This window comes from Cygnus olor, chromosome 3 (assembly GCF_009769625.2).
Source record: "Cygnus olor isolate bCygOlo1 chromosome 3, bCygOlo1.pri.v2, whole genome shotgun sequence".
Lineage (NCBI taxonomy): Eukaryota > Metazoa > Chordata > Aves > Anseriformes > Anatidae > Cygnus > Cygnus olor.
In genome coordinates, this window is record NC_049171.1 from 95,905,255 (window position 1) to 95,922,324 (window position 17,070).

At 36.9% G+C, this 17,070-nt stretch overlaps 1 protein-coding gene across 18 annotated transcripts in view; it reads right to left on the bottom strand.

Moving 5' to 3' along the window:
• Positions 1 to 17,070, bottom strand: part of EML4 (EMAP like 4) — a 158,261-nt gene that overhangs the window by 48,876 nt on the left and 92,315 nt on the right. For 14 of the 18 annotated variants that reach the window (XM_040550600.1, XM_040550594.1, XM_040550607.1 and 11 more), the window contains 5 exons: positions 12,525 to 12,654; positions 6,553 to 6,726; positions 4,342 to 4,470; positions 654 to 679; positions 142 to 174 (listed from right to left, as the gene is read on the bottom strand). In XM_040550600.1, coding sequence (XP_040406534.1) covers positions 142 to 174; positions 654 to 679; positions 4,342 to 4,470; positions 6,553 to 6,726; positions 12,525 to 12,654 — 492 coding nt within the window. The remainder of the gene's footprint in view (positions 1 to 141; positions 175 to 653; positions 680 to 4,341; positions 4,471 to 6,552; positions 6,727 to 12,524; positions 12,655 to 17,070) is intronic. The other 4 variants (XM_040550603.1, XM_040550593.1, XM_040550604.1 and 1 more) reach the window with 3 other exon arrangements.

Genomic DNA, 17,070 nt, shown 5'->3' on the forward strand with positions numbered 1-17,070 from the left:
TGTCCCTAAGTATATTTCATTTAAATGCTCAAAGTTTTTTAGAGATCATGCACTGATGCTCTTTGATGGTGAAAAGCCAACTAAAAGAATCACGAGAGCGCTAAATCAGAAAGCGACCAACGGGCATAGCTTAAATCTTACCTTGGCTGTTTTTTTCACGAGTTGACATTTTTGCTGGTTATGGGACAGAAATAAAATATCTTAAAACTATTTCTAAATTCTCACTCTAACCTGCTTGGATGAAGACTGGCATATAGTTCAAAACTTAGAAGTTTTGCTTTCATAACCTCTCTCCATTTACGCATGTACACAAACAAAAATATAAGGGAAATAATCAAAAAAGCTAAAAAGCTTTTTTTAAAAAAAAAAAACCATAAAAGTAAATTAAATCCTTCTACCTCCCACCAAAATTTTCCATCCTTCCTAAAGATCCAATCTGATGAGGCATTCTCCATAATTTCAAAGATCTTTATAAAAGTCTTGAAAAAGAGCTGGAAAGAGCAATTCTTGGAGTAGTTATTAATGCAATTTTAGCTCTATATCCTCATTTCATAACCATCTTCCCAGTGTATTTATTTACAGGAAATACTATTCAGTCAAAGACAAATCTTTTCATCTTCGTCCAGTATTTAAAAGTAAATATTTTTATTTACCTTGGCTGACGATTACATCTTTGTGCCTGGGGAAAAATTCAAAATAATATCGTTAGTCTGTGAAATAATTATGAAACCCTTATCATCTAATTTTATATATTATTCCATTTTGCAATCTCAGAGTCTGTGTACAGTTTAACTGTACTATACGATGCTATATAACTAATCTTGATGAACACAGAACATTTTTACACACGCATTATTTTACTCAGGTCTCTGTATCTGTTAAGTCACTTAATGTCTTTGGCACTACGGCAGGGGTTCCTAAGAACTACTGTGATAACAAAAACTAAAAAGCTTTTTAAAACAAATTATGGCAGCTGTATTCCTTGCATGCAGAAAATTCCATTTTGAGAGAGCAAACGTGTAATAACCAAATGTTTTAAGCCGCCAAACAACCTCAGGACTGCATGCCAAGCATTTAACACCTGTCAAAATAAGCTGTCCACATACAACACCACAAAATTTTCTAGGAATTAACCCTGTTGGACACATGGATTAAATGTAAGCAAGTTGCAGTTTCATTTAAAATGGATCCATGCAGCATTACTGGATATATAGCACAAAGTCTTCTTAAGGAGTGCAGTTCAGATGTCTCTTCTTGCCAGAATCAGGAATGAACTATTCACGAAAAACCTCAGATCTTTTTTGTGAAGAGGGAAGAAATACTAATTTCCAGCATCAGAGCTACTTCTTATCAGAATAACACTCCTTGATGGGAGAATGTATTGCATAAAAAAAAACTTGAATTCATTTGAAATTCAGCAGGAAGGTATGAGTGGCATCCAGTATTTTTAGCTGGATGGAGGTCACATTTTTGTAACAGTGACAAAGGGTCAAGGCATATGCATGAGGAAAGTCATCTCTGGCTATTGGTACAATCAACCTTCACCATGCTGCCAAATGACAAATTAAAGCTGGATTCCCTATTTTGCCTGAAAAACACTGAATGATGGGCTGCCGTGGGAACCCTGTTACTTCTTGTGGCTTTATCAGACTGATTTACAGCTCAGTGCTGGCTTAAAGACTGAGCTTGCTAAACAAAGTCCATATCCTGGGCTGGTAGCGCAAAGCATATGTAAAACATTTCTGTCCTGGGGCCCACAATAGGGGCTGAGTTCTACTCCCTTGCATAAGAGTCGGGTAACTTTAGGCAGATTAGGCCAACTTTTCTTAATTGGGAACTCTAAATGCAATATATCAATATGCCTTTGCACAACACAACTGATTCTGTTGGAAATCAGGCATGCAGGATCTGACTAAGAAATGAGTATTAATATATGGTTTTGAATGCAAATTCTGTTTTTACTATAAATTTGAGCAGAAGAACAAGGTACACAATACAGTGTGCAATACCCAGTCTTCAATTCAATAGTCTGCAATTGACAATGTTAGAAGCTTCATTTTTGCCCAATACTTTCAGATACAACAGCTTCAAATTGTGAACAGGTAACTTTCTCTGACAGTAATTAATCCTAATCTTTCCTCATCCACTCTTTTGTTAGATATCCTATTTGCTCTAAGTAGAGACTGTAGAAGGGTGGCAATTAAAGTCTTTCAGAGAAAAAGTAGAATTGCAGGAAAATGAAATAAGGCACCTATTTTGACCTTGCCTGAACCAATACACAAAATGGGAATAAAAGTAAAATTTATTTTTCATTATTAACAAATTTAAAGCATAACACACCATGAAAGATATTTTATTCAGATAACAAAAGTCAGGAAAAGAAACTTTGATAAAGTAGAAATCAAGACAGAGGGATTTTCATTCCTAAAAATTATCTAGAAGTGTCCTGCTGTAATTGAAATTGCCAAAGGGCTTTTAAATTCCAGCAGTGAAAAACAATTATAACAGGAAAAGAAGTACTTGCAAAATATGCAACCCATAATCCCTCGCACACAGCACTTCACTGCGCTGCAGAGCTCTTCAAGCTAGGAATAAAGCTTTTAGTAAATGTGCCGATATCCATACCCAAGATTAATTTATGATGTTTTTGTTCTTCCCATTCCTAGGGAAGAAGGAATGTACTTGCACCACTCTTGAGTAAGTATGTGTTTGACTTACACACAAGCTCAGGAGAGCACTACAGACACCATCATGGAAATTAATCCGAACGGCCTGAAGAGTTTTATTTGTCATAGTGGGAGGGGCTTTCAGGTAGTCCTGCCTTGGTCCAGTTAATGACAATCTGAAGATTAATGAGCGGATGTATGAGATCTGCAAGGACATCCAGCTGGAGAAGCTGGCAGCACTTTTGGGGCAAGCTCAGAACTCAGAAGGATCTCAGCAAACAGGAGAGGGCTCAGCCTAAAAGCCAGCACAACAATTTCAACAAAGTGATCACAATTTCAACAAAAGTTAAGAAGGAAACCAAGCGTGCAAATGTGAAACAGGAAGCCCAAGTGGCAACGAGCATTGAGGATAAAAAGTGGGTCACAGCAGGGGTCAACAATGCGAAGTTAAAGCAAAAAGCAAACTCTTGTCTGTGCTGACAGAAATGTGGAAGTAACTGCTCTGAGCTGTTCTTCCCTCGTGAGGCCCCTGCTGGAGACCACAAACTGAGAAAACCCGCTGCTGAAGAAGAGCACAAGAGGGCTACAGAGCATCACCTATGTGGAAGGGCTGAGGAAATGGGGCTTCCCTCTGTGGGGAAAATGTAACAGCTAAAAAGTGACAAACCTATCACTACTCTCACAAAAGGTCATTTTGATTTATATATATGATGGTTTATATTGGATATCCAGGCATACTTTTTGTCAGGAGCAGCATCCCACTACTGACTCAGGACAGGTTGTGCAGAGCACAGCAGAGGAGGCCCTGGTCTTAGCTCAGCACTCGTTGTCCTAGCACCCCAGAACTACATAACACCCTTCTCATTAATATTGTGGAGACACGGTGCTCTATGCCTCATCAATGAGCTTAATGAAATAGCCAAACATTGTTGATTTCTTCAGCTCTACTATGAAGTTTGGTGACACTTGGGTTCACTGGGACAGTAACCCAGGAAAGCAAGCATGTGCACAGTCACTGTGTCAAAATCAGCTCACTTGTACAAATTATTGACAACAGCTGTAAGGTGGGTCTAGAAAAACATTGCAACACTTTATTATTCAAATACAATTAAACTCTTTTAGAAAGATAGAAGTAACTGAAGGAAAACCTTGGCACACTGGAGATTAAGCTGAAAAGAAAATCCCTGCCTGTCATCTAGAAACTGCAAGCAGAAATCTGTTAAACAGTTCATTTGAGAGACATTTCTGAAATCACAAACATTTCTTTTACAATTACAATCTACTTTAGAAACACACGTCAAATCCAGTAGATTAATTTCAAGGAAATATACCAGCATTTTCAAATAATTTTTAATCAGCAAAAGACTGGTTGGAAACTTCACAACAGTGGCATTAAGCCATAAATAACAATTCATAACACATAATTCTGCTAACGCAAATAAGCAATATTAAAATATATTTACACTCACACCCCACATTCACATTTTGTAATGATTTTAAGATTCCACAGGCATCTGGAGTGCCACGCTTACAGATTATGCAAGTAATTACTCATGGCGAAAACAAAGATGCAAGTGGTCTTTGCATATGCTTATTTAAGTTCACTGAAATTATGCAGTTTCACAATAATTTGACTCTAAAGTTCACTCACTTTTATGCACCAAACTATACATACTTGTCTGCATTCTTTGCCACTTTCGATATTAATTTAGATGTTGATGCTACTCTCAGCAGCTTGTTACGACTGTCATCTGAGCCCTCCCAAGCACTGTGAGGTTTTTCAGCAGTCAAGGATCTCTTTATGCTAGAAGAAAAAAAAATATATTTTAGAATGACAAGTTAATAAGATAACAATAACTGGAATGGGTATGCAACCAACAAGCAGCAGTAGACAAAAGCAGAGCTAGGTCTTCCTTCAAGCTGAAGCATGAAACAGGAAAAAAAGATTAGTCAAAAAGTTCTAATGGGATGAATGAAAACAATGGAGCAAGACAGTTGCCAAATGTTTTATCCATGCCCTTCCATTTTCACATGCTCTTACATAAAGGCTTGAACAAAAAATCTCTCTACTTCATTACAAACGAAGCTAACAAATTACCAAAAGGGAAAAAAGAGGCTATAATGTATTAGCCTTAAAGAATAAGTTTATAAAAAATCACCTAGAAAAAAAGTAGATTTTTTTTCACTGATTCATCAGCTTTAAAACACTAATTTCTGTGGTGGAACAGTTCTATCAGACTATGATTTAATTATTTTTTTTTCAGATAAAATCTTCTAAATCAGATTCATCGCTTCAATCTTTTTGAAAAACGTCTGCAAACATCTTACATGAATAAGGCAGGCTAGATTTTGTCCAATGTTATAGACAAATAAATCCATGAATTCTGATGTAGTTTTTCAGCAATCTCATTGTAGCCAATTTACACTAATGGTAACCTGAAAAGCTTTGCAGTCACTAGTTCATTAGTTTCATACCCATCTTAAATCAGGGAAAACATTCAAAAGTGATCAAGGCCATATTACTCAGCCAACTGACTTAGTCTGCATCTGTCCTGCTAACAGCGTTACACTTCATCCCATCCGAAATGCTTTTTGCAGGAGAAAGTTCTGATCTGCAGCCTCAGAACTGGCAAGCTCACCTCCACAACACCTCAAGAGGCTGGAAAAGGTCCTGTGACAAATACGTTAATCAAATCACATTAAACCATTAAGACGCTACAAAAGCATTTTTTTTTCCCCACACTGCAAAAGATTAGTATGCAAGACTTCAGACAAACACCTGTACAGTGAGATACCAGGCAGAAGAACAGGCCGCAAGTTCAGCTTCAGACAATGTAGAGTTTGTGCAAGACATGGAGACAGAGCCTTTATGGAGTGTTATAACATGCATCAGTCAAGTGGAAATTTAAACATTTATTAGAACTGTGAATTCAAGCAATGCAAGACAACAATCTTGTGAATTATAGGAAATTTCAGAGGAATAATTTTCATTTATTTAAGAATTTGAGTCTCCTAAATGACATACAATAAAGGAAAGAATGTCATGCCTTCCTAAACAATAAGGTAACAATGAACCAAAAACCAAAGAAAAACAACCAAAAAAATCACCACTACCAAAAAAATAAAAACAAACAGCACACCAAGTGATCTGGACAGTCTTTAAATCCAGAAATAATGACTCAAATCTTAAAATCCATTAAAAAAAAAAATTCAATGCCCAATTTCCACTAAAATGAGCGGAAACACAGAGGCAATCCTAAATAAGCTCCTACCTTCAGCCAAGTCAAGCAGTTCTGTAATTTGGGTGTCAAAACAGAAGTGTGAAGAATTAGAATAACAGCGAAGTGTCCTGCAATCTAGCAGGAATTGAAAAGGGTGGAGGGCAAAAAGAAAAAGCAAACAAATGGAAAAAAAAATCCAAATTGCAGTCACATTACAGAATAATTTGAGAAGAAAAACATACAAAAAGGTAGAGTTTCAGTAATACTAGCATTTAACAAATGCTGTTACAACACATAGCACACAGCCATGTGCAAAATATACTTCACAACTCAGCTACTTCAGACAAAACATGTGAAGTGTATTTTGAGAAAGATCAAGTCAGAATCATTGTTATATATTTTCGAATGACTGATTAGAGGTAAAGTAGCTTTACCATATAAGGATTTCAATCACTGAGAAAAATCTTGTAATCTTAAAACTTTACTCAAATAAAAACTGCATTTTTAGATATTTGCTGTGTTGCAATGCATTCCAAATGCATCTTCTTCCACACAAAAAATCAAACATTAACTTGATCATGAAATTAGAGCTATTTCACATGACTTGTTGTCAGATATGAACTGAGTATCATTTCAATCATTTTCTATCTCTGTACTGTGAAAACCTTTTAGCTGGAGCAGAACTCTTGCTTTCTTGAGTTTGCCTGTGTGTTTGGAGAGTCTGTGAGGAGGGCTGGGGAGAAGGTGATGCTTGAGTTTGTGGACTTTGATCATTAGAGTGAGATTCCTCTTTTTTTTCTTTCTGTCCTGGAGGTTTTTCCTTCCTTTTTTCTGTACCGCTGTAAAATAAAGTATAACATAGGGAGAAAAAAAAAAAAAAAAGAGAACAAGCAAATAAATTAAAAAGGTGGGAGAAAATGCCCTCTATGAAAAGATGGGAGATGTCACAACATTATATATATGATCACTAAGAAAAAACTCTGTCTACTCACTCTGTTCAGATTAGCATTTTAAATAAGATTTGGCTGCCCTTTAAATAAGATTTACTTACAAGCTCCAAAAATAAAAAAGGCGATGGAGGCAAGGAAATTTGTTTACTTATTTTTACTGTGTAGATGTACTAAGTTTACACTGATTTAAGTACAACTTTCATTTCAGTACATCTTTCATGCTTGGGTGATGTTATAGCATTCAAAGCTGACACAAGATGATGCAGCAGAATTCAAAGGAAATTATCCCTGAAAATTCATCACAATTTTGATCTGCAGTTGAATGAAATTATACTATCTTGCCACATCTTTAACACCACCAGTACAAAAGAGCTAAGAACCTCTTTATTTTCTAAGAATCATCTTTATTTTCTTATATTTATTAGGTTAACATTTCAAACAGCTTTAAATACATGTCATTCATTAAGGATCTAACCTAAGGTCCACTACATAAAGAGAAAGAGTATGTAAAAGATACTTGTATAGAACAGTGTGCTTTGCAATATACCAAATCACACAAATCATAACACGACCTGAAAGAGAAGAGAATTCTATAATACATGGCATATTTTTTAAGACTAAAAAAAAAAACAACTCTTCCAAGATAAATTTATCAATGAAACAAAGCAAGGTACAAGTACCAGCTAAAATAGGAAAAGAAGGATTTTTCTCTTAGGTTTCAAAATAACCTGCAAAGTAAAGAAATAAATTGTATCTTTCTGAAGGGAAGTATTTAGATTTCTATTCCTTCACATCACTTCTCCCCCAACCCTTGTATAACCTTAATTGTTTTTCCATTTGGTTTTTTCCCCAAAACACTATAAGTGAAAAACAGTAAGTTAATATTCAAACTAAACGAATGAAAATGGGACTTGATTTTAATATAACACTCATAGGACCCTCGTTTCATTTGTTACTCAAAGTCCGTCATCTACCACTGAGACAAAACCATCAACACTTCATTCAATATTTCTAAATGCTTCCTAAGAAGCACTGAAGACCAGCTTAAATAAATTGCAAAAAATAACATAAAACACCAACATTTAAGGATCATTTAGGTTTTCTTCTGTAAACCACATCAACTAGTTAAACCCATCAATACAATACATCAATGTCATACTTTCCTTTCAGAAAGATGAAAGCAAAACAGAGCATTCACATTTGTGTAAGGCATATATGTGATCATGGAGAATAAAGCTTGAAGAACTGTGGGGTTTTGATTAACAGTTTATATCCAGAATTCCCTCATTCACTAGAAACATAAAATAGAGTTTTTTAAATCTGAACACTCACAATGGTAGATACAAAAGGGCAACAGGGCACTAAGCAATCTTTTTCTTTTTTTTTTTCCATTCTCTGGCAAGAAATGCAATGTAGAGAAATAAATTCCATGAATGTCTTATTACTAAAGAAAATAAGATGCTCTTTATTCCTTTTGTGAGAGGTACACTTGCATTCATACTCTCATAAACGTAACATTTCTCACAATGACTTCCATCTACTAGGAAAGAACTTTTTTTTTTATTCCTTCTTTTATTTTTTTCCCTCCATTTTCCCTTTCCCTCTATTCAGGGATTTCAAAATAGTTTAATTAGAGGAAAAGCAATGAGGGAAGCAAGAGGAGAGAGAACACACAAATATAATGACTCCACTTACATAACTCCAGTTTGCAAGTCAACAAACAATGGTCCTACATGATTAGAACAATGGTCCAGCAGGCTCCATGTTCTGTTTCAGACGGCAGTATAGAATCATAAGGGTTGGAAAAGACCTCCAAGATCATCTGGTCCAACCATGCCCCTACTACCAATGTCACCCACCAAACCATGTCCCTAAGCACCACGTCCAACCTTTCCTTGAACACCCCCAGGGATGTGACTCCACCACTTCCCTGGGCAACCCGTTCCAATGCCTGACTACTCTTTCTGAGGAGAAGAGCTCATCATTACATTATTTTTGTTATATTCTGTTTGCTCCCTGGAGCTCCCTGATAACAGGACAAGGGGAGGTTCAGACAGGATATGAATACAAATTTGTTTACTGTGAAGGTGGTCCAACACTGGAACAGTGTTCCTCTTCCTAGAGGGGTGGTTGATGCTCCATGATTCTCAGTGTTCAAAAGGCATTTGGATAATAGCCTCAACAACATGCTTTAACTTTTAGTTAGCCCTGAAGTGGTCAGGCAGTTGGACTTGATCTTTGAAGGTCCTTTCCAACTGAACTATAATAATAAGCCAGTGATTCTAAAATTCACCTCTTTATTCCTCCAGCAAGCTCAGGCGAATGCCATCTGCTGACAGCAGCGTATCACCTAACTTACCTGATTCACCTCATATTTTCTGTGTTCTTACCCAAACTCATTCACCTTATCTGATCCACCTCCTAGAAGCTATAGGTTCAATGTGAGAATCTCTTCAATATCTTCACTGAACTTGTCAGCTATAGGCTGTCCATTTCCATTTACCATTACTTTCCCTCCTTAGCTTCTCTGCATCTTTGAGTGCCACTGGACCACTGCTTGCTCTCAGTTGCAGCACGAGGTATACCTGGGGTTCCAATACAGTGTTTTTATTTGGCACCAGGTGGCAAATAGGCTTTTTTTTTTTGACGGCCTTTTTAATTTGAAAGTAAAATATGTGGATATGTGGCAGTCTAGGTATTGAATATCTGTGTGCTGAATTTATTTGGTTTACTATCTCCTGTTAAAATATTCAGCTTAATCGTATTATGACTGCTATTACTGAGTGGCTCTCCCACTAAATCCTCTTGAACAACTAATACCTCTTGTGCAACAACTGAAACCAAATCAAAGACAGTACCTTTTCTTGTGGGTTTCTAAAGACCAGTTGTTCTGGGAAGCAGTCATTTAATGCATCCAAAAATTCTTTCCAAATCCCAACTTGGTGAGGCATTTCTTCAGTCCACATGTGAGTATTTGAGATCTATTACTATCCTAATTTTCCAGATTCTCTAATTTCACTTAGCCCAGTGTTTCATCCCTTGGACCACAACACACTGGCAGCTACTGTGGAGGGTCATCATTCTGAAATACGAAGACTATTCTTACCAGAAGCTGTTTTCAGACAAATGTTTAGTCCTAAAGAAAATTATCACAGGTCTCTGTGACAGAGTACAGTACAAAGTAAAAACGTGTTTCCAACTCTAGTGATACACAAGGTGTGCAACATATTTTTTGTTGAAAAGTGTTTCGGCACCTCTATCACACATCAGTTCCAGACTGTAGGGCTGAAATTTTCCAAACATATATGACTTCACCTCTGACAATGGGACATCATCTGTTTTTTTCATAGTGATGTTACTGGGCTCTGTTTTCAGTGCTCCTGAAGTGACAGCTGAAATTTTAGCATACCTTTGCTGAAACAAGACACAATGCTGTTGTGCAGCTACTGAGCCATAAGATCAACTCCATAATCTTACTGTGTTCGAGTTGGTAGAACAAGGATTAAGCAGTCTAGGAAATGAAACTGTTTATTCATGGATGAAATCTCAGATATAGCAAGTTTACAGAGGCCAGAGCCCCAGAAACATGCAATATTAAGACTGCACAAAACAAAGACACTAAACTTCAAGAAAACAACAGTTTGGACACAAGTAGTACTCCTGATATATGTGACTAGTTGTATGGCTACCTATATTTAGAACATGCAAAGCTATAGACAGGCTTTGGGGTTGTTTGGTAACTCAAGTGTAGTTCTACATAAACAGATGACCATTTCCACCTGCTGCACCAGTTGAACCCCCATCCTGCAAAAAAAAGCCTAGACAAGTCAAGGTGAAGTGTCCCACAATCAGGTGATACCCTCGTTTATCCTCTCTCCTTTTCATCATGACAAAAAATGTTAGACATGTCTATCCTGACTTTATTAAGAATGTGGGACTATTGAAATTCAATTATGATTCCTAACCCAGACACTTATTTAGTACTCAGCAGTTTTGCTGTTGCAAAAAGAAAAGAAAAAAATAATCACCAAAGCCCACATCTTCAGAGCCCGAGAACTGACATTTCCTTTCACCTTTCTTGAAATGGTATTTTTATAAAAGGGCAAACCTATTTTCTTCCAAATACCAGACACTTTTTTTTGGAAGACTGTAGAAATACAGGTAAACAGCTGAGCAGATAACTGAAGATGGGGGGCTTAAACCTTCCTGAAACAAGCCTTGAAGAAGGCAGTCACGTATCTTTAGCTGCACGGGTAGTACAAAACCCTCCATCTGGACACTTTGTTTGGGGGCCCAGAAGAGCTGCTCTCCGCACATTGAGGTTTACCTATTTTGATCCATCCAGGTCTCCTTCTAAAGACCTTAACTCAGATGAAAGGGATGCCGGCCACTCCACTCTGTTCCTCTAATGTACTCAAGCATGCATCAGCCAATGAATCAGGAAGGCGATTCAGCGCAAATGCAAACTGAACACTGCAGGAGCTGGACTGGCTCTCATCAACGTGCTAAGAGCCACATGGGTAAGATTAATGGAAAAGTGCTAACTAACAAATACCTTCCTGCAGGAATGTCTTTTGTCCTGGTGCCTGTTGTGCTAGTAGATAGAGACATACAGTGATCAGTTTCTAATTTATTGTAGAAAAATAAACATAAGTATTCAACAAGAAGATATACAATGCTACATGAGGGAGAAGAGTGAAGAACAGGGTATTACCCTTACTTTTCAAATTCCAAAGGGAACTAAAGCTTTTCCTGTTTTGTTCTTAACACAGTCTGTATTTGCATGCAGCATTTTTATTCCCTGAAATATATCATTTCCCTGTCCTGTTGTATAGTAAAGTATTTACATCCATACTAGATGATAAAACAGCTACTGGAGTTACCGGAGTATGCTACAGAGGCCAAGAAGTCGTTCACATAATTTACACAATTATACATTAAGAGCATTCCCTGTCCTGTGGCTATACCTGGCAGCCTGTTCTTCCCAACAAATACGAATAATTGCAAAATATTGATTAAGCCATGTGATCACTATTTAACAGACCCATAGAAGAAGTAGTTACAGAAACACTTCTCTTGCTGTATGCAGCTGAAACCATTACATGGAGGGAAAAAAAGTTATTGCTTTGTGCATAGCAAACTTAAATAGCGAATATTTAATCAGTGTTATTTTTATACATTTGAGATCTGATACATACATACTTTACAAAGACTAAGACATATTCTGGGTTAAGATTTTAAATTTTAAAAAGTAAACTTCTATCTTAAAACTCACTATTGTTTCACAACTATTTTGCTATTGCCTGCTATTTATACTCAAGACAATGAAGTCAGTTTTGTTCTTTAATTTCCTTGGGGAGGAAAAAAAAAAAAGATGCAGATGAATACCAGAAGGAAAAAAAAATTCCAGTCATATTGAAAATACATTTGCCCCTTCTGTCCTTTAGTGAGAATGCATTTGGGCAGTATACACTAGAAATAGTCTTCATTTATGAATTCCTTTTAGAACCCTGCTGTAAGCAGCCCAATAACATAGTATATTTCCAAAGCTTATTCTTGCCTCAGAGAGCTCTGCTGAGGGTTGTGCAGAGGCAAAAACAAACTCTTGCTCTGTTTCTTTTTGTTGTTGTTTGTTTTTCCATTTTGCTTTTTAAAAAATAATTTCAATCATAATAACAAGTCGGTACCTTTTTGCAGCAGATGAAAGAGTTTCTTTTCTGGCAACAGATACAGAAGAACTGTGGCTTGTTTTTCTGCTTCCCGTACTCCCATTGGTTATACAGGACATTGAGATAGCTTCTCGGAGGCTTGGCTGACCTAGAAAAAAAAAAGAGCATAAGGGTTTACATCTGCAACTCAAAGATCCATCAGAAAAAAAACATGAGCTCCCAGAGGTGGACCTGGTATCCCACAGAAGCAAGTTGAAATGCTCAGGACTACCATCCAGCTGGTATCCGGTGACATACTTTCATGAAAGACTTAACCTAGACAGCTGGAGAAGGGAGACCCAAGACCCTTAGAAAGGCAAGAATACATTTATAGGAGTTAGCCTCTCTACTGCCACACTGCCAGCAAATAGCTTACTTCAGTGACATGCCACATCTCTTTCCAGTTGTGATCCTCAGGAAGAATTATAGGTTATGGCTAGCCTTGGTAAATTGGTTAGCTTGGACAGCTGTAGCACAGCAGATCAGATTATTTCAACTCTTTTTCAGAACCATCACAGTTCACAAATAATACCACATGAGGTTTGTTGCTTTCAATTTGTATTTTTCACTGAAGTTCAAAGAAGTTGCAGACAGAAGCACTCTCTGTACTGAGACTTATTAAGTTATCCCTTAAGGAATATCCTTTATGTAAACCCCTAAGGGTCGTGATACTAAAGATTAAAAAGAAAATCAAAGTGTGTTTTTTTTTCTTTTTTCTTTTTTTTTTTTTTCAGCTACCCATTCCCATCTTAAGATATCTACTTTTGAGCATATGCAATATGGTAAAATTATTTCTGATATAGCTTTCTCCACTAAACATCTGCCCTCTCCAGTGAATGTTGCAGACTCCCTCCAGGGATGAATCAAGATTGTGTATGTGAAGAAGGCTGTTTGTCAGATGCCCACTTCACTCATTGCAGAAGTTTGAAAATATGCAGTGAATGTGGGAGGGGACTGCAAGGAAGAGGAGGGAGCGAAGGCTCTTCTATTTAAAGAGCTGAATGCTAGCCTGGCAATTGGCTCCTAGACCTTCCTCTGCCACAGACCGTCAGTGAAATAAATAAAAGGCATTTTACCTAAACCTAACATTTCATTATTTTCCATTAATTGTCCCCCTCTCTCCTTCTTTTTTTTTTTTTTTTTTTTTTTTGGTGCCTGTCTTATTTTTAAAGTCATATACAGAAAAGAGTTTTGCCCCCTCCTCCCTCCGAGTTCTGAGCTTTCCCCTCTGAAGCATTATACGCACTGAAAATAAATCTGGGCTACTCTCACATTAAGCATCCAAAGATCAGTGCTCACTTTTGACCCCATCTCTGTGCCACATCTCCTTGCATAAACAGCAAATTGCTACTGCATCTCAGGGGTTTGTGATGTCCAGTCACTCAGACTTCAGCAACAAGCATGAAGGACACGACTGACAGGAAAATTACACGTCTGTGTTCATGGCAGGCTTGGAATAGTGAGAAATAGATAGGACATGAGGCCGCACATTGACGATAAAAGTGACTAGTAAAAAAGCAGTCAGGGAGAATCAACTCTGTGCACTGAGAGCAAACTCATGAGGATGCATTATTAAAACCATACCAGCATTTGGTCAATTTGTCAAATTGCAGTTCTATCAGGCAGGCTGAGAGACAAACTAATTCTTATTTTAAACAAGTTCTTTACATACGAGAGACATCTGTCAAGGGAATATTAGATTTCAGAACTATTTGGATGAAGGCTGAAAAGGGTTGACACGCATCCTGCTTCAAACATACTGAGCAGCATGTGACCATCTGAAATTCATATCAGAAGTGCCAAAAGGAACATGTCGAATATCCAAGGCAGAAATGAGACTAAAGGAGATCCAAACAAAGTAAAGATATGCTTAAGTGCAGAAACGCTGCACAGATCATGGTTGTTTTTCCTAAATGCTGCACAAATCGGCTTTGCTTGATTCCTTCCAACCTGTACTTCTTAAAAATAATTTTATTTATGGTAGACATATTTGCAATATAGATTTTAAAGGTTAATGTAATGTACAAAACCACAAAAACTCAACAGAGTTTTACCCCTTTCTGTAACTTTAACGTGAGAACAAAATGCAAGCTTAAAAAGCACTTTTAGCATTAGAAGCCTATAAATTAACTTCTTTTATTTTCAGTGACAAAGTAAATCATCTTCTTTGTGGAGATGCATAATATCAAGGCCTATGATTCACTTTTGAACTGCATATGACCTTAACATCTCTGTCTGCTCATCGTAATAGATCAATGCCTCTCCAACCAGCACTAGGCGCAGCTTTCCAGAAACGTGAATTGGGAGATATAATAATAGCAGCGATTCTCAGTACTGCTGGAAAAGCATTCAGTGAAAAGTGTAAAGAACAGCAATACTTCCAACAAAGTACAGAAACTTTCTAAGACTGAAAAAAAAAAAGCTCCTTTTTCTTAAGCAATAAGCACACTGATGTTTTGTTCACAGACAGTTTCTAGTATTCCCCCGCTAAGTAGGGAAAGTGCTGGTTCCATCTTGCATCCAGTGACACAACTGATCATGAGTAAAACTGCACATTATTGCACGCTCATGACAAGAATGTGCTCTAATCCATGCAATGATGAACGCAGTAATTAGGGGGAAAAAAGTCCATAAGGCAACAAGGCAACTGTTTGGGTTAGGTGCTTTTTGAGAAGGGGATTTTGATGGTAGATCTGCAGAATACCTCATTATTTCAACAAGTGCATGTAAAATTAAGTTTGAGATGAAAATTCTTAAATGAAAATAAAAACGATTTTTTTAAAATGACTAATGATTACCATAATGGAGATTTCCACAATCATTAATTTCTTGAAAATTGGAACAAAATATTTGCACACAGACCAAAACAACAAAATCTGGGGAAAAAAATGAACTGGCAGATTTTTTTTTTCAAGTATCAAAAATACATCAGCCTCTCTTAGAACCAAGATAAAATCTTGGTCAGTCAGAGTTCATTGTGCCACGCAACGCACAATGAAACAAAAAACATACACAAACAAAAAACATACACGCACAAAAAAAATACTCAACACCCTTAAGAAATAAGCCCCCTTCCAGACTCTATGTATTACATAGCAACATGGTATTCTAAAAATGACCGTCAGAAAGCCTATTTTTAAGAGGGAAAAAATATCAAGTAAATATCTACTTGCTTGTCAACAAAATATGTTTAAATTTTTAAGCTGTGGTGGAGAAGGAGGAAGGGACACTTTTAGCACCATGCAAGCCCCAGACAGCAGAGCATTAACACCTGGCTCCCCATGGGCTCAGACAGCACCAGGCTCTTTTCAGCCAGGGTCAGAGCCCTGGGGAAGCTGCTCCAAGCCGTACAGTCCTCCTCATGACTTTTAACCAGGGGATCTCTGCAGTCAAATCAGTTTGAAAATTAACTGCATCACAAGCTGTTTCTTCATGGCAAAGATAGCTTTTCTTTCAGCAAAGCAGTGTGGCTTCAAAAACCTGTGACATAATGAAGCAGCTCGGGAGAACACAGATTCCATGTCAATGAACAACTGAGTTGTCCCACCATTCAGATTGCATGTCTCTGCCAATATCATGTTGTACGTCTCTTACTAGCATAAATAGTTTGAAATTTTTCAGGCTGAACAGCACTCAGCTTTATCTGCTGGTTTGGAACAAAAGCCAGACATAAACTGAACGTACAATGAAAGCCAGCGCGTGGTAACCAGGATTAAAGCCAAATTGTCAGAGATCAAAGTGGTAAAAATGTCTTTTATGGATAGTAGATTCATCTCTGTTCTGATAATTTTCACAAAATATTATCCCTTGAGTTCAAAGAAGCATTTCGTTAACATCTGTCAAGTATACAAGTGTGTGAAAGAAAGATAAGTAGGATTAGAAAACACAGACCACAACAAACCAAGAATCTATTTCCAACCCTTTATCAGCCTCAATTAGCTAACTGGGGGAAAACTGAGGTACAGCTGTAAGAGACAGTGGTAAGTTTTGAAAATACATGTCTCGTGATAATTTTTCTTTCTAAACATACATATAACATACTAGAGCTGAAGTTAGTGATTCAGTTCTCTTCTCCAAACCGCTTATAGTTTATTATCGCCTTTACTTGTGGTAACTGGAACAATGATTTGCTGAGTATCTTCATATTTGCTGATCCTGACAGGTAAACTGCCTTCCTTCCAAAGAAATGCCAAACCTTTCTTTCACTTCTTAGGATAGTTTCAATTTCAACTAAGTGCAAGTATGTTAAAATACTTTCTCTTTACACTTCATTCAAATAGATTTAAAACAAAAAAAAAAAAAAACAAATTCTTTCTAAGAAAAAAAAGATTATTTTCTAAGATTTAAAAAAAAAAAAAAACAAAAACAACAACAAGGCTTATGATAAAGCCCTTCGACAATTTTACAATATTTTATTTTCAGCAAAACTTGGAAAAGATACCTAGATATCTCAAATAGATTACATACATAGGGGTTTTGTGCAAATAAGTCTGACGTCTTGAAGAACAGAAACAGTTTAGTACTC